Consider the following 25,239-nt stretch of genomic DNA (forward strand, 5'->3'; position numbering starts at 1 on the left):
ACCAAAGAATACAACACACTCAAACAGATATTACACAATAGTGTAAAGCTTAAGGAACATCAAGCAAATTTAGAACCAAGTTTCAGTTTTATCTTAATCTGAATGATGTAACTTCAGATCTATATGTAATAGCTATAGGAATCTTGATTATGAAGTTGCTCTGTATGTGCATGGAAAAGGCAAAGGTATAAAAATTTACATCTTAATCTATTAAAAATTTTTAAAATATTTCTGGAAAAATCCAACACTTGACATGAGCAGATTTGTATAATTAACATTAATCAGAAAGATAAGCACACATTCTTTTTCAAAATGAAATAAATCTTTGATTATAAAAGAGAATCTATTTTGGGGGAGCATGTCAAGTCCTTGTCATATTAAGGTGTTTATACATAAAAAGTAACCACTTTAACATGATGCACTACTGAGCTCAGACATACTCCAACATTCAAGAAATACACGTAATTTTCATTTTTGAAAGTGCATGACAGCATGAACTGCAATGCTTTATACCAGCATGCTTTATGAAGCATGTTTGCGCGAGCACTTCATGAAATGTAGTATGTCTGTGTGAAGCATTGCTGTTCATATTCTCATGTATTTTGAAAATCAAAATTCATTTTTCATAGTTACATTTTATTTTCATTTTTGTCGGAATATTCCTAGTTGTTAAAATATTTGTACTGTAACATTTATCAAAATTCCTACGCACATTGTTCACATTTATAAGCATATGGCTGTCATTTCAATTGGTAAAGATAAGGTACGCAAACATGAGAAATGTATTTACTTAATATGAAAATTGTCTTTCAACATCACGGTGCATAATACATGTAGTTTCTAAGAATCAATTACGTACCTGTTATAATAGGAGAGTACTGTACTGTGCGAGGGCATAAGCTGTATATGGGGATTGAGTTGTAGAAACAGCCAATAGGAAAGCAGCCTATAGATGCTGTACTCATTGAAAGTAAATAACCTGAAATGGAAAGCATTCCAAAATTGTTACATGTTTATTGTGAAATTCCACAATTCACATTGCTTTGTTCTCTGAAGAACAAACTACGTGTAACAAATGTACATAAATGAATGAAATGGAGAATATACTAAGTACTTTTAGTATTCATAAATACATATTTGGAAATGTTTGAACAAGGAAAGGTTAATACACATCAATGTTAAACAACTCTGGATACATCAAACCCGATGTCTGCAATCGCCATCAAAGTTTATTCACTGAATAAAATACAAATGACTGGCTTCAGGGCTGTTAGATCTTGCTCCTTCTTATGGTCATTTCCACAGAAACCTACACAAAATTTTATGAATGCTGTTCAAATTTGTCATAAAAAATTTAAAACCTTAACATACAATGTAAAACAAATACCTGTTTGATTTCAGAATTTTCTGTATCAGTTCCACGGGGACATCTCGAAGCTGAATCTGACTAGACATCTAACAACAAAAAAAGTACAAACTCATTATCATTCTCCTACCCCAACCCCTCTCTATTACATGAAAAGTGAAGATAATTAGTGATCAATACCCTACATCCTATAAAAAATACAAAATTAAGTGTAGAGAAAAACATGGACCCCTGGACACAACAGAGGTGGGATCAGGTGCCTAGGAGGAGTAAGCATCCCCTGTTAACTGGTCACACCCACCGTGAACCCTATATCCTGATCAGGTAAACAGAGTACAGTGAAACTTCTCTAAACCGGCCGGCTCTCGGACCGAAAAAAACGGCCGGTTTAGAGGGATGGCCGGTATACCGAGAATTTAGCAATTATAGACGTTTTATCTCAATATTCACAAAGTAGGTACTGTTCACTTTGATCTGGTGATTTATGGTCAATTATCGGTGGAGATTAAATTAGTCCGCTTGTACCTAATGGTAATTATGAATTACAAGAAATATTCTCGCTGAAATCATCAAATTTTAAACTGAAAATCTATAACAGGATACATAAAGAAAACACAGAGACCTATTATTGGAATTCCTCTTACCTATAAATGCTCTGTTTACATTTATCGCTTATGTCATTAACAATTTTGTTTTGACGTTTTTAAAAAGTACAGTAGTAAATATGAAATTGTAATTTTAATATTTCTTTGGAATTTTAAGCCTATGGAGACCAAGAAAATTAATCTATCTTTTAATAATTATCATTAACAGTCATGGGTTTGTTCTTTATTAAATACCGCTTATATCCATACGATACATGTAGTATGGTGAAACAATATGGCGTTTGATACTGTATTCATTCCATATGTTCCTAACTGTTTTTTACATTTTGTACAGAATTTGGAAGGGTCTCTTGGATTAGCTAAGTGTCAATTAACACCCTTGACAGCACAGGTATACAATAGAAATTAAAGAGGCCACTAGTGTTTTTCACACCTTCGGTTGATAATTTCTCACCTGGTGGGTTGGTCAGTCAATTTGCACACCTGGACGATCTTGATCAACCTCTGGCCAAAATTTTATTGTCTTCAAAAAGTGGACAGTATGTTAAGGGTAAATTACACGTTTGTTAACAAATGTACTTTAAACAGTGGCCGATGTCCAGTTTTCAGGGGTGGCCGGTTTTGTAAGACTTTCTTTGTAAGGAAATGTTAAGATTTCTACCGGGACTTTGAAAATCGGCCGATATTCAGGGAGAACCGGTTTTCTGAGGGGCCGGTTTGGAGAAGTTTCACTGTAGTCCATAGTCAAAACCAGTACATAAAGAACAGCCTAATAATTGGTATGAAATATGTCAGAGAGCATTTGACCTAACAATTGAATTTGCAAATAAGATCATTATGACCATAGAATTTGTGAAATGCTGATTAAAATAATTAAAGGTCATTATGCGTCATTTCTGACATTTCTTGTATAATTTATGAAATATAGGTTTAAATTTTATATTGCAGTATCATTACTATATTTCAAATAATAGGCTGATTATAAGTCACCTAAATTGTAATGAAAGGGTCGAGAGATCGATTGCAAATTGACCCAAAGATTTTTCTTCTCTTCTTTACATGCTACAATAATTTAGCACTGTCCATAATACAACCTCCTGTTATTCATAAGCTATGAGTTTACCGTTTTACTTGTCACAGCCAATGCAAGAACTATCAAAATATGCTAACTCTAGCACAGACCTGGTAAACTACCCCAAGTTTTTACGTAAAAACAAGAAAGATGAAGTGAATCGTGCCTGAAAATGTCACCAAAATGATCTATTATTGAGAAACATTAAGTATGACCTTAAAAAACGGTTTGGTGTTAAAATCTTGGAAAATTTCCCATATCCCTCTTTTTCTTGCTTTTGACCACATTGTCACCAGTTTACTGAGACTGTTACCCATCAATTGACAATGTTACCTGAGAATGGAAATGTTACCTGAGAATGGAAATGTTACCTAAGAATGAAAATGTTACCTGAGAATGGATATGATACCTGAGAATGGAAATGTTACCTGAGAATGTTACTACCTGGTAATCAACTTTACACATAACCACATCACATTGTCAGCAGCAAACTAACAATACTACATGTACCAGCTGAAAATGTTACCAGAAAACTGACAAGGTTACCATCTTACTGAAAATGTTACCAGAAAACTGACAAGGTTACCAGAAAACTGAAAATATTACCAGCTTACTGAAAATGTTCCCAGAAAACCGACAAGGTTACCAGCTTACTAAAAATGTCATCAAATTACTGACAAGGTTACCAGCTTACTGAAAATGTTACCAGCTAACTGATAATGTTAACAACTAACTAACAATGTTATCAGCTACATTTTAACTAACAATATTATCAGCTAACTAGCAGTATTATCAGCTAATTAACAATGTTATCAACTAATTAACAATTTAATAATTAACTGAGAAAATGTTGCCAGCTAACTGATATATGTTACCTGTGGGATGAGATTCAGCTCCAGCCATTTTTCACATGCTAACACCACTTGCTCCTGATGATACTAAAAATACAAAAGTTATCTTTCTTAGAACTAACACAAATAAAAAAGGTAGCAACACTGCAATGACCACAATTAGATCTGATTTCAATCTTCCTTCATATTCAAGTAAAGTAAAAAAAAAAATTAAAAAACACCAATGAATTACAGGTCCCTAAATGAAAAACAAAATACCGAAAGATACATGTAACTACTGAATGAAGCTCAAGAAAACTCCATTAACTACTTTTTATTTTTACCTTGGAGGCAGCTAGATGGTATTTACACACAGTTCTGTGGCTAATATTATTCAGCATCATTTCACCACAACTGAAAATAGACACAGAGACTGAGAATGATTCAAAAAGTACAAACAAACAAGAGGCCCATGGGCCACATCACTCACCTGAGTCACCTTGGCCCATATCTGAAGACTTTCCATATATATTTGCATGTAAAACCTTGGTCCCTATTATGGCCCAAACTACCCTTTGCAAACTTGAATCTACACTATGTCAGAAAGCTTTCATGTAAATGTCAACTTCTTTGGCCCAATGGTTCTTTTAAAGCTTTTTTCTATATTTGTATGTAAAACTTTGACCCCCCCCCCCCCCACTTGTGGCCCCATCCTACTCCCCGGGGACCATGATTTGAACAAACTTGAATCTGCACTATGTCAGAAAGTTTTCTTGTAAATATCAGCTTTTCTGACTCAGTGGTTATTGAGAAAAAGATTTTAACTATATATTTGTATGTAAAACTTTGATCCCCCTTGTGGCCCCATCCTACCCCCGGAGCCCATGATTTGAAGAAACTTGAATCTGCACTATGTCAGAAAGTTTTCATGTAAAAATCAGCTTTTCTGGCTTAGTGGTTCTTGAGAAGAAGATTTTTCCTATATATTTGTATGTAAAACTTTGATCCCCTATTGTGGCCCCATCCAACCCCCGGAGCCCATGATTTGAACAAACTTGAATCTGCATTATGTCAGGAAGCTTTCATGTAAATCTCAGCTTTTCTGGCTTAGTGGTTCTTGAGAAGAAGATTTTTAAAGTTTTTCCCTATATATTTGTGTGTAAAACTTTGATCCCCCCCTTGGGACCCCATCTTATCCCCGGGGGCCATGATTTGAACAAACTTGAATCTGCACTATGTCAGAAAGTTTTCATGTAAAAATCAGCTTTTCTGGCTTAGTGGTTCTTGAGAAGAAGATTTTTAAAGTTTTTCCCTATATATTTGTGTGTAAAACTTTGATCCCCCCCTTGGGGCCCCATCTTATCCCTGGGGGTCATGATTTGAACAAACTTGTATGTCAGAAAGTTTTCATGTAAAAATCAGCTTTTCTGGCTCAGTGGTTCTTGAGAAGATTTTCCCTATATATTTGTATGTAAAACTTTGATCCCCCCTTGTGGCCCCATCCTACTCCCGGGGGCCATGATTTGAACAAACTTGAATCTGCACTATGTCAGAAAGTTTTCATGTAAAAATCAGCTTTTCTGGTTCAGTAGTTCTTGAGAAGAAGATTTTTCCTATATATTTGTGTGTAAAACTTTGATCCCCCCTTGGGGCCCCATCTTATCCCCAGGGGCCATGATTTGAATAAACTTGAATCTGCACTATGTCAGAAAGTTTTCATGTAAAAATCAGCTTTTCTGGCTTAGTGGTTCTTGAGAAGAAGATTTTTAAAGATTTTTCCTATATATTTGTATGTAAAACTTTGATCCCCTATTGTGGCCCCATCCAACCCCAGGGGCCCATGATTTGAACAAACTTGAATCTGCATTATGTCAGGAAGCTTTCATGTAAATCTCAGCTTTTCTGGCTTAGTGGTTCTTGAGAAGAAGATTTTTAAAGTTTTTCCCTATATATTTGTGTGCAAAACTTTGATCCCCCCTTGTGGCCCCATCCTATCCCCGGGGGCCATGATTTGAACAAACTTGAATCTGCACTATGTCAGGAAGTTTTCATGTAAAAATCAGCTTTTCTGACTCAGTGGTTCTTGAGAAGAAGATTTTTAAAGATTTTTCCTATATATTTGTATGTAAAACTTTGATCCCCTATTGTGGCCCCATCCAACCCCAGGGGCCCATGATTTGAACAAACTTGAATCTGCATTATGTCAGGAAGCTTTCATGTAAATCTCAGCTTTTCTGGCTTAGTGGTTCTTGAGAAGATTTTTAAAGTTTTTCCCTATATATTTGTATGTAAAATTTTGATCCCCCCTTGTGGCCCCATCCTACCACCGGGGGCCATGATTTGAACAAACTTGAATCTGCAATATGTCAGGAAGCTTTCAGGTAAATTTCAGCTCTTCTGGCCCAGTGGTTCTTGAGAAGAAGATTTTTAAATGACCCCACCCTATTTTTGCATTTTTGTGATTATCTCCCCTTTGAAAGGGACATGGTCCTTCATTTGAACAAACTTGAAAGCCCTTCACCCAAGGATGCTTTTGGCCAAGTTAGGTTGAAATTGGCCCAGTGGTTCTGGAGAAGAAGTCGAAAATGTGAAAAGTTTACAGACAGACGGACAGACAAGACAGACAGACAGACAGACGGACGCCGGACAAAATGTGATCAGAATAGCTCACTTGAACCTTCGGTTCAGGTGAGCTAAAAACTATAATATACAAATTGAATGTATCATGACATTTAAAACTGTTTTAGTCCAATATCCAAGAAATCAGAGTTGTTTTAATGAGGGGAATAGCCCTTCAATGCAGGGCTTGAAACCAACTTTTTATGTCACCAGTCCAGCTGGACTGATAGGTTATAATTTCAACTAGTCCACAGAAAAATTTATCAGTCCACCAGAGTTTTTCAGAAATAAATAAACATATTTTGTTCATGTTATTAAAATAAAATAATGGAATTTAACTTGATATGCCTCAAACAATATTGTAACACTTATGTGAGATTTATATTTACTAATCTGGTTCATCTGATATCTACAGAGGAATGTCAAATGTGTGTTTAAGATTCCATAAGTATGTTTTCCAAAATGTCGTTTTAGAAAATTGACCAGTCCCATCGGACTGACTAAAACAAATGTCAGTAAGTCCGCCAGACTTTTAACCAGTCACAGACTGACGGGCATATGTAAATTTCGAGCCCTGCAATGCAGGTGGTACAAATTCATAATTCAGTTTTCATTTTCCAAAAAGAATTTGACAGCCAATGTATACAATATCGAAATAACATAACCTTTCTTGAACTCCCTATTCACTGGACCTGAGGGCGATATGGTTAAAAAAAACACTTACGCATCCTGTAGAGCTTTAAACCCGAGGACAGAGGCCGAGGCCAATACATTAGCAACTTCTTCAAGTTCAACTTCAAGATCATCATGGTAAAGGTTACCTAAGGCAACAGCCATCGCTGAAAAGGAAAGATTTTTTTTTGTTAAGGTAAGAAGCATTTAAAAATCAAAGTCCTTAAGTTAAATCATATTGTATAAAATTGCCTCTAAAAACCTAAACTACTAATAACTTTAAAATGGCTTATAAACACAAAATATTTGCATTATTAAAATCTTTATGCTAAAATGTGTTTAAAAATTAATAAATATAAATGGGAGAGGAAAACAGTGACTACAATCAAATTCTAGGAAAACTTTGTAAAATGTCTCTGCAATCAATAATTTACTTCTATTATCATTGCATGTTTATCTATACACAAAAGAAATTCTAACATCGAAATTACAAAAAAGACTGCAAAATGTATCAATTTCAATATGTCAGTGGTGATTTTTATGTAATGTAAAATTGCTTTCGTCATTTTGGTAACAATCGGTCAATATGATTTTTAATGGTATATACAAGCTCAACAAAAATTTTATCTATCTAACAAATAAGGACAAATTTACTTGGTTGATGATTAATGAAGACAAACCAGTAATTGTCAAATTGAGTGAATATTTAGTGCAAACTTTCAGAAAAAGAAGTGTCTGATGCTTTAAAACTGCAAAAATCATTATAGTTTATTATTCATATATTGGTATAATACTGATACTGTCCATTTACTTGTATATATACATGATTAGCAATTCATATATGTATGTACAGTAAAACTCTGATATAGCGAATTTCTCGGGACCCTCTATAAAAATTCGCTATAAGCGTAATTCGCTATACGTTTATAGCGAATTCATAATTCAAATATAACGAATTCGTTATAAAACTGATTTGTTCTATATGTATATCAGTTCTATAAGAAAGCAGCAATCGATATACTTGCGTTTGTATTGTCTCTAAGAGAACTTAAGCCTATATATTTTCGAGAAGAAATAATTTTATACAAGAAATATACACATCGATTTATATATGATAATTTATCTTGATGGATTATTAAGTCATGCAAAAACATGTCGAGAGAGAAATGTCAACACAATTTTGGCAATACATATACATGTACAGTCTATTGTAATTGTCATTTACTTGTTGTTGTACACAAATAAAGGAGTGTACCATAAAATAAATGCAATCAAACTTCATATTTAATTAACAAGAATAGTAAACAATACCGACAATATATTTCCTAAACGTATGTGTAAGTATTGTTTTGCATTAACAACCTTTTTTGAAAAATTACAAACAGAAATTTTATAATAAGTGTGAATCATTTATGTCAATGGAAAACGATTGTAAAAATCACAAAGAGTTTAAAATGAAAATAAATAAATTCGCTATAAAAGGTGATTTTTACGTTCATTTTTAATTCAAGGGGAATACGAATTTACTTCGTTATATCCGTAAATTCGCTATATCCGTGTTCGTTATAGACGCAGATTTTTATATAGAATATATAAAGAATTTGCCGGGGAAATCTATTTCACTTCGCTATATCCGTAATTTCGCTATATCCGTGTTCACTATATTCGAGTTTTACTGTACTTGTTTCCCCAACATGCTGCATCCACATGCAGTTTGCAGTCTATGTAACCTGTAGTTAATGTTGTAAACTTTCTTTCTTTTTTGAATTTCCTTCTTTATAAACTGTCTTACTGTTATGCCCTCTGGGCCCAAAATTGGAATAAACTTATCTTATCTTATCTTATGACTTCAGCAGCTAATATGCCTCGATTACAAAAGTTCATATCACTCTAATATAATTCTAAATTTATTACACAATAATTTATTACACTAAATAGTGTATTGGAAACCAACTTTTCAAATACTATGTAAAATATTGAAGAAGAAAAAAAACATACATGTAGGTTAATGATATTATGAAAGTTTCAAATAAACTTTTAATCCTCAAAATAAAAACTGCAGGATATATCTCCTGCATGAAGACAGGGAAGTGTATGCATGAATCAAACGATACCTCCATTGATTACTACAATCTGATCTTGTACAGCTTTCCAGCAGTTCATACAATAGACTGTGTGTTACAGTTTGTGAATTGTTTTCTTATCTGTTGTGCAATAATATAGGCCAGAGTGGGAGAATGGCTGCAGCTAGCTTCCCCAGTCATTTATAACACTATACTGGGGACCTAAATATTACACCTCATTTCTTAGCATGGTATTCTTCACAAAATTTTTATACCCAGTTATCAATGACTCTCTCTCTCTCTTTCTATATATATATATATATATATTATTACTATAGTAACTTGATCCGATGAGTCGGATCACGTCGAATTGACAGGCGCGGATCATCAGATCACACGAGACGCGAAGTGTCGAGTTTGATCTGATGATCCGCGCCTGTCAACGAGACGTGATCCGACTCATCGGATCAAGTTACTATAGTAATGATAAATTTATTATATACCCCCTTGTGCATTTTATTAAATCCACATTTATAAGATAATAAATGTAATCCAAATTATCAAGAATACAGACATACCATAAAATTATGTTTTGTGTATGCGGTTTCGTTTGTGACGCGGTCAATATTTTCCACAAATAACATTGCGTTGATGCAATTGTGACGTCATCAGTTTCAGAGGATACTGATACGGAATCAGAAAACCAGTGTGGTGATTCGGAAAACCGGATCACATATGCTGTGAAATCCACAGTATCAACAAACGATACATTGATGGGTATATATAATAAATATATATATATATATATATATAGGTAAAATATTAAATAAAATCTATCTATCTATCTATCTATATATATATATATATATATATATAAACACACACACACAAAACACAAGTAGAGTTTAAGGATTTTCGTTCTATCTTCAGACTGAAGCTTTTCAAATTTTATGCAGCTTCTGAAGATAAAATGTTAAAGGTCTTAAGCTTTATTTCCGTTTTTCATGTGTCTGTTCTTAATTTTGAAGTATTTATTTCTAATTACTGAGACAGTCTATTGGATGATGTATCTTAATTGCCCCATACTGCATTTAACCATGGATAAGTCATAGTAGGTCAACAAGATGCTATATATATATTCTACACAAGTAGTAGTATGACAAAAATATCACAAAGCTGATTGAGTATATATTTTATTATAGTTTCTTTACTTCTTCAGGAGTTAGCAAATGACACCTATCTACTCCCACATGCACTAGCTGGGAGACAAACTTTTTGTCGAAATACAGTGTGTCAGAATAAACACTACAGTGTAAAAAAACCAATGAAATTGAGAGTGAAAATGTGAGGTCAGAATAACCAGTGAAATGGATTGCACACACATATGTATATATACATGTCTACACACACACTAAAAGGTGTTTTGTTAATGAATTCTGTTTAATCCCATATTGAATGAAAGAAATGTAGAACTTAATTGAAAGAATCCAAAATCTGTTAGACTGAAAACACCAATCATTTAATGATTTTTTTTTCTCTCTCTCTCTCTCTCTCTCTCTCCAGATTTCACTTATCCAAAAAATAAAAATCACAGTACTTTCTTTTCCTTTCATTACTCCACAATCAGATCAAACTCATTATCAGGTATTAGCAATTATAGGGAATTCCATCATTGTAAAACACGCGTCCCAAAATAAATGTAGGCACTTCCTAAAATAGTTTTTTTTTTTTTTTTTGACCTACATGTAGGTTTTCATTCATTGAAGAACTCATTCATACAAGAATAGCTGAATATTGTGACAAATCCTCCAAGGAGGATCAAAAATAGTCCCCCAATCCCACAGACTCCCACCACAACATTAATTACATGCAGGTTCTTTATTAATTACTTGAGAAAGCTGCTCCATCCTGCAGTAACAATTAATCCCCTTCATCACACGTACCACTCCAATTTCAACCCTACCAGGATCGGCTATACTGTTGCAGACACCAAAAATAAAATCCGCCACTTTCCCCAATATTGTGCCAAATAATGAAATATCTAAATCGTTTTCTAATTATTAGATTAAGTGTCAGTAATCTAAATTGGTTCTTTTAATTTGTTCTCCGACCAGTTTTCAGAAATGTTTCTTTGTTACATTTGAAGTGGTAATTCTAGTAATCTACTATCTTACATGCATGTTTATTTTAATTTTTTTTATTTTTATGAATTCATGACTAAAGATTCAAACTGTTTGGTCTAGGCTTAAAGAATAATCATAATCATAGTGAGCGTATCATTCTGAGCTGCATCCCATGTTTTCGTGATACTGGGATTGTTTGTGGTCCATGAATCAGTTTCATGATCTTTACCTGTACTGTGTAATATTGATTACAGCAACTAATTAATTATAAGTCACCCACACCTAATTGTCCAGGTGTGTTCTATATCTTTTAGACTTCCAGCCGATAACTGTTATGAAGTCATCATTGCATCATTAAAACTAATGTCTTCAAAGTAATCAATACTCACGATGTAATAAAAGAAAAAATATCAATACAGTGATTAATAAATTAATATTTGACATATCTTTAATAATTAACTTATCCTCGATAGCTAGGAGCAAAAATCAAATATCTGATAATCTTGATGGCCTTCAAGGCTTAATTGAAGATTTACGCTAACACGTTTACAGGAAAATTGGAAGGCAATTTAAGACTTATTGCAAGTGCAATATACATGCATTAAATCCTCTTGAAATGAAGCTCTAAGTGATTAAAATAACGACAATTTAAAATTAATCATTATCAGCTTTGGGAGTGTTACAGTACCTATCGTATTGATTTACCGAGGCTTTATTTGATAGACAATGGACTTGTCAATTTACCTGGCATTGCGAGAAGAGTGATTTATATTTTTGTATTCTACCATTCGCCATCAATGTTGAATTTTCAAAAAAGAAAACTTTGACGTCAAAAAACTAGGGTAGCATTATGGTGTTTATTGGAGATTTTAGACCTCTAAGCGTTAACATAATGTGCAATGACTGGACATCTTCTAAAAATCAGACCTGGGCTTTGTTTGCCGGGGTTTAGGGTTCATGCCAGAGGGTGGGGCGAAGGTGCATGGTCATATATTGAAAATACATTATATCTTAGAAAAACTTCTTGACTTCTGGACATCAAAGAGGCAAAATGTTTACATGATTATAATGATTACTCAAGCCTCTACCAAAATTATTATAGATTTCCTAGCCTTTGGGGTTAGTGATACTAATTCAAGTAATACTCAGGTGACTAATAAGGCCTGTGTGTCTCTTGTTTCTCTTCTCCCTTGACAATGTTTGTACTGGCGGCTCATGAATTTCACAAGCTTGCAGTACTCATTAGAAATTTTTCCAAGATATGATGAATTTTCAATGTATGACTATTACGTCCTGGAGCCTGAACCCTAATTTTAGGGGTTATGAATTTCACAATTTTGGTTGAGGACTCATAATGAGTAATTAATGAGCAATGAAATTTCCTTATTATAATTAGGCCAAGTCCTGGAACAAAGGAAATGATTTTTAAGACTGCATTCATTTTGATAGTTTTGGTCCCATCCCTCAGATTCAGGGAGGAAGGATCCAAGAAATTTACAATTTTTGTTCTCCTTTACTCATAGATGTTATTTACCAAATTTCGCTAGAATTGGTTCAGCAGAATGTAGCTGAAAATGTTGAAAAGTTTTGGACTGATGCATGTCACATGACAACAACAATAAAAAAAAAAAAAAAGACAGTAAAACATCACCTAAGTGACTCAGGTGACCTAATAAACAATAAACAGCAATAATTTGCTTAATAATTAAGACAAACATGAAATCGTACATGAAATCTTACATGAAATCTTAGTGAATAATGCTCGAGCCTACAGTACATTACATTTACATTATCGTCAAGAATTTCCAAACAAAAGAAAGAAAAAGCTGCATTGCAGATTTTACTGGGGAGTATAGCAGATGTGTTCTAAGTTTTACTCTAGAACTTAATATTAGCAAGTTTTAATGTAGAACTCATTATTAGCAAGTTTTAATGTAGAACTCATTATAAGCAAGTTTTAATATAGAACTCATTATGAGGGAGTTTTAAAGGTCAAGTACGGTGATTTTCCTAAAACTTGAGTTTTATACAGAAAAATATCTGTCGTACACTTATGAAAAAATTTCCATGGCAATTTTGATAAAAATCACTTGGCGTGAATTACACGGCGCTATCAAACTTTTACCTGAGCGATCGATAAATGTGTTGTAACGCGAGTTACCGCTCGTAGCTTATGACGTCATCTGAGACAACTTTCGATTGCATTGATAGGCTTTTATAGTGTTTACATAGAAAAGTCCTGCATTTATGGTACAATGCCCTGCTTTGAACTGCAATGTGAAATCGGGACAGGCATTAAGTATGTTTTTTTTTCCCAAAAGACCCTAAATTTCAAAGAATTTGGACACTGAAACTGAAAAGAGACACTGAGATTTGTGACAAGCCATGAGGATCAGTGAGCGACACTTAACGAGGATCAGGTTACCATGCATCAACCCTGACGCATCATCCTGTTTGACTCCAAACAAAGTGCAAAGTGATGATTAACTGGGCATTCTACAAAACAAGTGGAGGGATGTATTTTAATTATAAAAAGTTCAACCCAAAAAGGGGGGATGCAATCCATCCCTCTCTACATCCACCACTGAATGCTTTAATGCGACATTGTATTCATTGGGTTTGCGATTGCACATAAAAATTAATGTCACCCATTACCTTAAGTTCGAATTGATTTTATTAAATGAAATATCTTTCGAATATTGTCATACTCATACTATATTTATAAGTGACTCATCATTTCATTTCTTCACTATATATATTTTGAAAAAGTAAAAAATATAGTAAAAATGGAAATGAATTCAATTTTTTAAAAAACCCATTTCGATAAAACCTTATTTATTGCGAGGTTAGTCCAATTTCCAAAGGGTTTTTTCCAAGTTCATTATGCAAACAAGTACAAGTTTTTCCTTTTCCTAATATGCTTTTAAGTGCTACATAAATTAATATATCATGAATCATTACTAAGGCAAAATTTCACACCTCAAAATACTACAATTCGTTAACTTTGTGCCGTAATATTTAAATTTCGCATTTGACGTGTGTTGTGAAGAAATTACATGTACTAATAGGCCAAATTTACATTTTATGATATTGTATCTACATGTAGATGCTTAAAGGGGGGGGGGGGGGGGGGGGGTTACAAATAACGTTGTGTACAATAAGTTTGTTTCTTAAGTTGTTCTTTTTTCAAAAAGGCATTTTTCAATTAAATATATATCTACCTTAAACACATTTGAATCTGAATCTGATCAATCTCTTACTAGTAAATCCCATAAAAACAAGAGGTACTGTGAGCAATGCTCACTAAGAATACCCCTCACTTACCCCAATCTCCCAAAGGGTGTTGTTAATAGGTATAAATTACCTCTTTCCTGAGTGTCAAAATATGGTATGCCTTTGTAGAAGAAAATGGAAGATATAGTCCAAACACAAATCCATGGCATAAACCTATAATTTGACCTTGAGATCAAAGGTCAAGGTCATAAAGAGGTTATGAATGTACATGACACATAGTCTCATGGTGATACACCCATATGTCTTATGGTATGACTATGTCAAAACCCTATAATCAATTTTGACCTTAAGGTCAAAGTTCAAGGTCATATAGAGGTCATGAGGTACTCGACACATCGTCTCATGGTGATACACTCATGTGTCAAATATGATATGCCTATGTCAAAGAACAAAGAAGTCATGGCCCTGACACGAATCCATTGTAAAAACCTTTAATTTTGACCTTGAAGTCAAGGTCATATCGAGGTCATGAAGGTACATGACACATCGTCTCATGGTGATACACTCATGTGTCAAATATGATATGCCTATGTCAAAGAACAAAGAAGTTATGGCCCGGACACAAATCCATTGTAAAAAACCTTTAATTTTGACCTTGAGGTCAAGGGTCAAGGTCATATAGAGGTCATGAAGGTACTCAACACATTGTCTCATGGTGATCTACCTGTGTGCCAAATATGGTATGCCTAAGTCAAAGAACAAAGAAGTTATGGCCCGGACACGAATCTGCACAGACAGACAGAAGGACGGACGGACAGACAGACAGACAAAATGATTCCTATATACCCCCCGAACAAATAAAAATACAAACATGAGAGTCAATCTAGTTAAAATCAGATCCTAAAATACGCTCACAATCACTACAATAGAGTATACGACGAGTATCTTAATGAAGTCTGATTTTGATTAGCCTAGATTGTGTAAAATACAAAGGTTATCTTTTGATAGAACATTTTTTTTCCAATATCATTCCAAATTTTCTGTGGACTGGCCCGGTAAATGATTTCTAACTGAGATTCCGATGAGATATTTGTCGAACATAGACATATTACTCTCTGATGGTTTCGATACAGGTGCAGGTATAAACATAAAAGGTTGAATCCCTAAACTCAAGTGTATCTACGGTATTTCACCGTCACTATCCACTGTGTTGCTAAAACTGGCAATTTCTCACAGAAATTAAAGCAATGATATATAAGCGTAAACAACTACAATTGTCTCAAATGACGTAATAAGGAAGGGCGACAATTCCTTCATTCGTTTCTATAAACAACGATTTTTGAATAGGTATTTTGCGCATTTACCTGGATTTAAAAAAAAAATAAACACATAAAGAAACTTTTCAAAACGGGTTTTAATGAATTATAAACTTTATTTTCAAATCTATTTTCATTACACTTGACCTTTAATGTACAACTCAATATAAGAAAGTTTTAATTTAGAACTTGATCAATATAAGTAAGTTTTACTATAGAATTAATCATAACTAAGTTTTGATGTAGAACTCATTATAAGTATAAGGTTTAATGTAGAACTCATTATAAGTATAAGGTTTAATGTAGAACTCATTATAAGTATAAAGTTTAATGTAGAACTCATTATAAGTATAAGATTTAATGTAGAACTCAGTATAAGGTTTAATGTAGAACTCATTATAAGTATAAGGTTTAATGTAGAGCTCATTATAAGTATAAGGTTTAATGTAGAGCTCAATATAAGTATAAAGTTTAATGTAGAACTCATTATAAGTATAAGGTTTGATGTAGAACTCATTATAAGTATAAGGTTTGATGTAGAACTCATTATAAGTATAAGGTTTAATGTAGAACTCATTATAAGGTTTAATGTAGAACTCATTATAAGTATAAGGTTTAATGTAGAACTCATTATAAGTATAAGGTTTGATGTAGAACTCATTATAAGTATAAGGTTTGATGTAGAACTCATTATAAGTATAAGGTTTAATGTAGAACTCATTATAAGTATAAGGTTTGATGTAGAACTCATTATAAGGTTTAATGTAGAACTCATTATAAGTATAAGGTTTGATGTAGAACTCATTATAAGTATAAGGTTAATGTAGAACTCATTATAAGTATAAGGTTTGATGTAGAACTCATTATAAGGTTTGATGTAGAACTCATTATAAGTATAAGGTTTAATGTAGAACTCATTATAAGGTTTAATGTAGAACTCATTATAAGTATAAGGTTTAATGTAGAACTCATTATAAGTATAAAGTTTAATGTAGAACTCATTATAAGTATAAGGTTTAATGTAGAACTCATTATAAGTATAAGATTTAATGTAGAACTCAGTATAAGGTTTGATGTAGAACTCATTATAAGTATAAGGTTTAATGTAGAACTCATTATAAGTATAAGGTTTGATGTAGAACTCATTATAAGGTTTGATGTAGAACTCATTATAAGTATAAGGTTTGATGTAGAACTCATTATAAGTATAAGGTTTGATGTAGAACTCATTATAAGGTTTAATGTAGAACTCATTATAAGGTTTAATGTAGAACTCATTATAAGTATAAGATTTAATGTAGAACTCATTATAAGTATAAGGTTTGATGTAGAACTCATTATAAGGTTTAATGTAGAACTCATTATAAGTATAAGGTTTGATGTAGAACTCATTATAAGATTTAAAGTAGAACTCATTATAAGTATAAGATTTAATGTAGAACTCATTATAAGTATAAGGTTTAATGTAGAACTCATTATAAGTATAAGGTTTAATGTAGATAGAACTCATTATAAGTATAAGGTTTAATGTAGATAGAACTCATTATAAGTATAAGGTTTAATGTAGATAGAACTCATTATAAGTATAAGGTTTGATATAGAACTCATTATAAGTATAAGGTTTGATGTAGAACTCATTATAAGTATAAGGTTTAATGTAGAACTCATTATAAGGTTTGATGTAGAACTCATTATAAGTATAAGGTTTGATATAGAACTCATTATAAGGTTTGATGTAGAACTCATTATAAGTATAAGGTTTGATGTAGAACTCATTATAAGTATAAGGTTTGATGTAGAACTCATTATAAGTATAAGGTTTAATGTAGAACTCATTATAAGTATAAGGTTTAATGTAGATAGAACTCATTATAAGTATAAGGTTTAATGTAGATAGAACTCATTATAAGGTTTAATGTAGAACTCATTATAAGTATAAGGTTTGATGTAGAACTCATTATAAGTATAAGGTTTAATGTAGAACTCATTATAAGTATAAGGTTTAATGTAGAACTCATTATAAGGTTTGATGTAGAACTCATTATAAGTATAAGGTTAATGTAGAACTCATTATAAGGTTTAATGTAGAACTCATTATAAGTATAAGGTTTAATGTAGAGCTCAATATAAGTATAAAGTTTAATGTAGAACTCATTATAAGTATAAGGTTTAATGTAGAACTCATTATAAGTATAAAGTTTAATGTAGAACTCATTATAAGGTTTAATGTAGAACTCATTATAAGTATAAGGTTTAATGTAGAACTCATTATAAGTATAAGGTTTAATGTAGAACTCATTATAAGGTTTAATGTAGAACTCATTATAAGTATAAGGTTTAATGTAGAGCTCAATATAAGCAAGTTTTCCTATAGAATTAATTATAAATAAATTTTACAGTAGAATTAATTATAACTACAAGTTTTACTGTATAATTAATTATAACGAAGTTTTAATGTAGCACTCATTTAAATGGAAACTGGCACTCTCACTCAATAAAAACAAAATCATTTCTAAGTCTACATTGTAACTGATTCACGGCCTTTGAATGGAAAAACTAAGGAGGCAGCATTGATTTTCTCCATCTTAACCTGATGAACTTAGAATGCACTTCAAATCATTGATTTTCAGGGATACTCTATTGATGAATTTATTCCTTGCTTGTCGTTTCCAAGCCTTCATTCAGTTTGTTCTCACTTACTACAACGTTCTCATTAATGAAACACGACCCTCGTGAGTATACCATAGTGTGTTTCTGCAGCATCTGATAACACTGAAGTACAGGCCCCACAAGTACAACCTTGATAATTGTGATGAATAATTGAAAAATATCTTAATTCCCATTACCTATAATATTAACGAGAATGAAAGCTAGTGATTTTTCTGGGGTAAAAACATGCAGAGTAAAACATCCTACTCTGAGGATGAAACACTATTGATAATCAATTTCTGTTTTCATTCAGAAAACCCCCCCAGAAAATTACTCTAGAGAAGCAGATGTTTGACCTTGAAAAGTGTCATTAGAAAGCCAATGTTTCTCAAGCAGCTTATTACAGTATCTTGGGATGGAGATTTGTCCAAAAAGTCCATTTTTCATGAAAAAAGATGGCCGATTTCTTTCCATTTGAGAAAATTGCTAACACATGACTAAGTGCTTGGGAAGGGAGAAATGTAAAGCTAGCCATATCTCATTTTAGCAATTTTACAAAACAAGACAAATCTCATATGACATATCATTCTAAGAAATCTCATTTACCAAGGATTATGAGGCAATACTCCATTAATCAGAGAGGATCATGGGAAAATGATATGACAGGGACATTGAAATTGGATAGGCTTATACTCAACGAATCTTGGCAAAAATAATTGCAATGCAGTAGCAGTCTAATTGTCTCCCTCTCCTGATCATTTGTTGTATATTAATTAAATGTCATTTGATGATCAATAATGTGTTTGGGATAGAATTAAAGTTTGATCAAAAGAAAAGTAAAAAGATAGAGTACGCTCTGTGCAAATGAACTGCCTTAATGTTCAGTACATTCCGTGATCAATTTGAAACCAAATATTCCTGCATTTCTTCTCCTGACAGTAAAACACAATTAAAACACACCCACCCAGATATAAAAAAAAAAGGGCATTATTAACTCAGCTGTCGTTTGATTGCTACCTGTATAATCAGCATTCTGAGACTGATAATCAGCATTCTGAGATAAGATTACCTGTCCTGGTCAGAAGAGGATCACGGCACTCCAGCTTGATCAGGGTGACACTGTTTACCCGTTTCTCGGACACGTGCGCTGGATGGTCCACTCCTTTTACTTCCTCTTCCTCCTCCATCAGACTCAATCTTCATACATTGAAAGAAATTTGATGATCAATATCATAGCTATGTCAGCAATAGTAAATTAAAATAATCAATATCTAAGATTATTTTAAATCAAATGTAAATGTGATGGATCAAATAGCAGTTGGTAAAGATTTGTTAATTCTTTCTTTTTTTCATTCATTTGTAAATAAGTAAGAGGTTGGAGTCAGTTTTTCTTTTCTTCCTGTGAGTTAATGATCAGAATTAAAACACTATACTTTGCAAACTATCAGCTATCTTAATTTATTTAGACATTTATAAATTATAATACAAAATGTAAACTGACGTTGTACAATGAAGGAAAATATATTCTGATGACCCACGTAAATCTGCAGATCACCCCAAGCAGTTGGGAGCTCTTGTCTTTTAGCATGTGACATTTAAAACATAATCATTATAATGGCATTTGTAATGTAAGGATGCAGACAGAGAAGAGGTACGTGTTGTAGTCCAAACCCCCATTTCAAAGTAGATTGATTATAATTGTATATTGTTTAACATCTCTCTCAAGAATATTTCACTCATATGGAGACGTCACTATTGTCAGTGAAGGGCTGCAAAATTTAGACCCATGCTCAGCGCTTATGGCCTTTGAGCAGGGAGGGATCTCTATTGTGCCACACCTGCTGTGACACGAGGCCTCGTTTTTGCGGTCTTATCCGAAGGACTGCCCCGTTTAGTCGCCTCTTACGACAAGCAAGGGTTACTTAGAGCCTATTCTAACCCAGATTCCCACAGGATCATTTCAAAGTAGAGAAAAATGCATACATTTCAAAGTAGAGAAAAACACATATATTTGCAGAAAATCATCATCCTTTACAATGGATCTCTACACATAAAAATGGTGGTGGTGGTGGTGGGGTGGGGGTTAAAGGCCAAGACATACATGTATCCTCCCTGTGGGCAAACAAACAAGTTTTTTAGTGTTTTATTAAAAATGTGATAATTCATAAATTTTTCTAATGAAATTGTGACATTTATCACTTGTATTCAGTGTTCAAAACTCAGAAAAAAGGTCAGATCCACCAGTAGATCCGACTAGAACTCTAAAAATCCGTCAGCCCAGCAAAAGCCAGCAAGCTCACAGAACTGATGTCTGTAATAGATATATGCTTTTTCACTTCAGCTAGAATTTAAAGTTATCAACCAATGATGGTAATTAAGATTCTAATTTTATTCATTGTTCATTTTCCCTTTTCATCATCACATACATTGACAGGCATTAATGAGCTGATGCAAAGTAAAATTTGTATGCTCTTGATTTTGTACATCTCGGGTATGCTGGAAAACTTTAGAACTGTTTCCTGTGTAAAACACTAACCTATTACATTAACTCTGAGCAACAGTCCCCTGTGTAAAACACTAACCTATTACATTAATACTATGTAACAGTCTCTCCTGTGTAAAACACTAACCTATTACATTAACACTATGTGACAGTCTCCTGTGTAAAACACTAACCTATTACATTAACACTATGTATCAGTCTCCTGTGTAAAACCCTAACTATTACATTAACACTATGTATCAGTCTCCTGTGTAAAACACTAACCTATTACATTAATACTATGTATCAGTCTCTCCTGTGTAAAACACTAACCTATTACATTAACACTATGTATCAGTCTCCTGTGTAAAACACTAACCTATTACATTAACTCTATGTAACAGTCCCCTGTGTAAAACACTAACCTATTACATTAACACTATGTAACAGTCTCCTGTATAAAACACTAACCTATTACATTAACATTATGTAACAGTCTCTCCTGTGTAAAACACTAACCTATTACATTAACATTATGTAACAGTCTCTCCTGTGTAAAACACTAACCTATTACATTAACTTTATGTAACAGTCCCCTGTGTAAAACCCTAACCTATTACATTAACTTTATGTAACAGTCTCCTGTGTAAAAGACTAACCTATTACATTAACTTTATGTAACAGTCCCCTGTGTAAAACACTAACCTATTACATTAACACTATGTAACAGTCTCCTGTGTAAAACACTAACCTATTACATTAACACTATGTAACAGTCTCTCCTGTGTAAAACACTAACCTATTACATTAACACTATGTATCAGTCTCCTGTGTAAAACACTAACCTATTACGTTAATACTATGTGACAGTCTCCTGTGTAAAACACTAACCTATTACATTAACACTATGTAACAGTCTCCTGTGTAAAACACTAACCTATTACATTAATTCTATGTATCAGTCTCCTGTGTAAAACACTAACCTATTACATTAATACTATGTATCAGTCTCCTGTGTAAAACACTAACCTATTACATTAACACTATGTATCAGTCTCCTGTGTAAAACACTAACCTATTACATTAACACTATGTATCAGTCTCCTGTGTAAAACACTAACCTATTACGTTAATACTATGTAATAGTCTCTCCTGTGTAAAACACTAACCTATTACATTAGCATTATGTAATAGTCTCTCCTGTGTAAAACACTAACCTATTACATTAACATTATGTAACAGTCTCTCCTGTGTAAAACACTAACCTATTACATTAACATTATGTAACAGTCTCTCCTGTGTAAAACACTAACCTATTACATTAACTTTATGTAACAGTCCCCTGTGTAAAACCCTAACCTATTACATTAACTTTATGTAACAGTCTCCTGTGTAAAACCCTAACCTATTACATTAACTTTATGTAACAGTCCCCTGTGTAAAACACTAACCTATTACATTAACACTATGTAACAGTCTCCTGTATAAAACACTAACCTATTACTCATTTCCTTGTAGTCATTGCTGTAAAATTTGTTTTTCTTGATGTATGTGTCCAGTGTTTCTGAGGCAGGACTTCTGTAGTACTTCTGAAACTTAGGATCTTCAGCTTCCTTCAGGAGGGCAGCCAGGACTTCTGCCTTCTGCAGGAAAGGCCGATGAAGTTCCCAGTCCATACTCAGACACTTTAACACCACGTCTAAATCAAACACATCCACAAAATAAAACCTCCAAAATTACACCATTGCTTTATTTGAACCATTGAGTGTTGTTTACATTACACTAAATTCTTTTGAATTAATTTTTTGCATTATACTAAAAATGATAAATTTTTAGAAACTTTTAAAATTCTAAGAATTTGTTGGGAAAAAAATATAATACTAATTTCAAATTTATTTTTAATTTGTTTTGGTGGTTGAGTTCACCTTCCTCATAGCTTAATCTACATTTATCAACACATGTGTAATAAAAATTAAAACATTCATATTTAGTTAATGAGAATTAAGAAATTCAAATGGCAAGCAAATAAAATTGCTGCAAGTAAACAATTTTCATTAATTTAGTAGCACATGCAACCTTCCCATCACAATATGTCATATACCAACACTTCAATAAAACTGTGACATCTGCAGTCAGATCTCTAAGTTTGATTTAATACAACTGACCCCCTTCAAAACTGCACAACATGGAATTTCTGCAGTTTCCTAAGTTTTTAAAAAAAAAAACATCAGTTAGTAATTTCTCTCCTTTTCATTATCATTTCCACACAATCACATCATTCCTAAATTCTAACACTAATTGTAAGTTCATTCACCATCCTGTTCATCCAAAAGTTAATACCACCATTACTGTACACAGAGAAATTTTCACCATATGTTATTTCATCCTGTGATTTTTTTTTAGCCCATACACATTGGCAGGCTGTCCAGCACTCTCTAACAAAACATAGGGGCTAATTTCAGGGCTAAAATTACGAAAATTTTGGGCTAAAATTAGGAATTTCACAACTAAATTAGGGCAGTTTTAGACATTAAATGGTCTTATTTTTGCAATTTTCACATAAAGAAACTCACAAAAAATACTCTCCATGCAGGAAGGGCATCTTCCAGCTATTATTGGCTATAACCTTAATAGTCACATCTTTGTCAAAAAGTCACAAGCAATAAACAGCTTGACACATGGATTCACTGGTCAAATTTAGTTTGAATATGCATTTTCAAAATTGCTAGAATATAAATATATCTTAAAAAATAGGAATTGACAGGGAAAATTAGGGCTTATTTTTTTTAAGGATTTCCCCTTGAATTAAAAATTTTTTAAGGAATTTTAACAAAACTAAAAAAAAAAAAGGATTTTTTTAGGAAATTTAGGGCTGCTGGACAGCCTGCATTGGAAAATTATTTTACCTAGAGCTGAATTCATCCAAACTTTCTTGATACTTTAAAGTAATGAAAGAATTCACTTCATATTCCCTATAGTTTTAAAATCATCAATTTAGGAAAAGGACAAAATGTGCAAAAATAGATTGGGAAGAAATTTACCCTGTATACAGCAGAGATTCATACAAATCCAAACCGATTCATGCATGTCCTACCAATTCCCAACAGTATTTAAGGAGGAATAACACACCAGATAATTCTGATCTGGATGGAAAGTGGAGGATATGTGCAATGATATTTTGAAACTGAAAACTTTCAAATTTACCTTGTTTATAGTTAAAAATGCAGTTTTAGTAGAAAGCAATCTAGAAAAAAAAAGTAAAACCCCTGCTATAGACTCAAACGCACGAACTATAGATCAGCAGTCGACACGTTAACCTACTGAGCTGCATAGATAGGCAATTCAGATTTTAAAAAAAGGAATATACATGTATTACTGATATATGTATTTCCATTCAAGTTTCAAAAGGAAGTCGGCCATTTATGACAATGTGTTATTCCTCCTTAAGTACACACCAGCTATCTTATGTGATTGTTGACAGCACGCTACCCGACGAAAAGTAAACAGCTTAGAGGTGACTTCACTTTATCATAATCAGCTATCTTATGTGATTGTTGAGAGATGAAAAGTAAACAGCTTATATGTGATTTCACCTTATCATAACCTTGACCTCAGTGACATGACATTGGCTCATCTGTGACATTGTACTAAAACTTGGAGTCATTTCACAAGGATGACTATTATGGTACTTTGTAGTTGGTCACAATCTCAATTGTCCCATCACAAAATAAAAACTTGACCTTGACTACATGTACATAGCATTGCTTTCTAAATCATGCAGACACACCTTTACATGTATGTCTATGGCAATGACTTATGTATATAAACTCACTCCAAGCATTGAACAGGAACAGCCTTAGAACATTATCAACTTCTCAATACTCAGATGGAGCAGAAGTTTACCTAGTCTGGCTGTTACTGTAACAATGAACTAAACATATAAATTCTAAAACGTAAATCATGCATTTATTTAAGAGACAATCCTGTAGTATGACACCCATTACTTTGATATGAGTTTTATGAATATTTTGTACATTTCTAAAGATTACTGGACCTTTTTTTTAAATTTCCACACATAAACATTTTAAAACTTCCGGTGAGAAACACTCAGATATTTCCATCTCTCAAAGTCTTTCATAAAATATTCAGACCAAATCCAACGTATTTTTTCCTGTCAACACGATTTCCATTTCCCAGCTGACAGCGTT

The 25,239-nt window shown here is 32.9% G+C and overlaps 1 protein-coding gene across 8 annotated transcripts in view; it reads right to left on the reverse strand.

The window, feature by feature from the left end:
- The window catches only part of LOC125658599 (BTB/POZ domain-containing protein 16-like), a 65,083-nt gene that overhangs the window by 15,874 nt on the left and 23,970 nt on the right, over positions 1–25,239 (reverse strand). For all 8 annotated transcript variants that reach the window (XM_048889889.2, XM_056148840.1, XM_048889892.2 and 5 more), the window contains 7 exons: positions 22,529–22,730; positions 19,619–19,746; positions 7,217–7,331; positions 4,218–4,287; positions 3,919–3,981; positions 1,388–1,455; positions 860–979 (listed from right to left, as the gene is read on the reverse strand). In XM_048889889.2, the coding sequence (XP_048745846.2) occupies positions 860–979; positions 1,388–1,455; positions 3,919–3,981; positions 4,218–4,287; positions 7,217–7,331; positions 19,619–19,746; positions 22,529–22,730 (766 nt within the window). The remainder of the gene's footprint in view (positions 1–859; positions 980–1,387; positions 1,456–3,918; positions 3,982–4,217; positions 4,288–7,216; positions 7,332–19,618; positions 19,747–22,528; positions 22,731–25,239) is intronic.

The sequence above is a fragment of the Ostrea edulis genome, chromosome 9 (assembly GCF_947568905.1).
Source record: "Ostrea edulis chromosome 9, xbOstEdul1.1, whole genome shotgun sequence".
Classification (NCBI taxonomy): domain Eukaryota; kingdom Metazoa; phylum Mollusca; class Bivalvia; order Ostreida; family Ostreidae; genus Ostrea; species Ostrea edulis.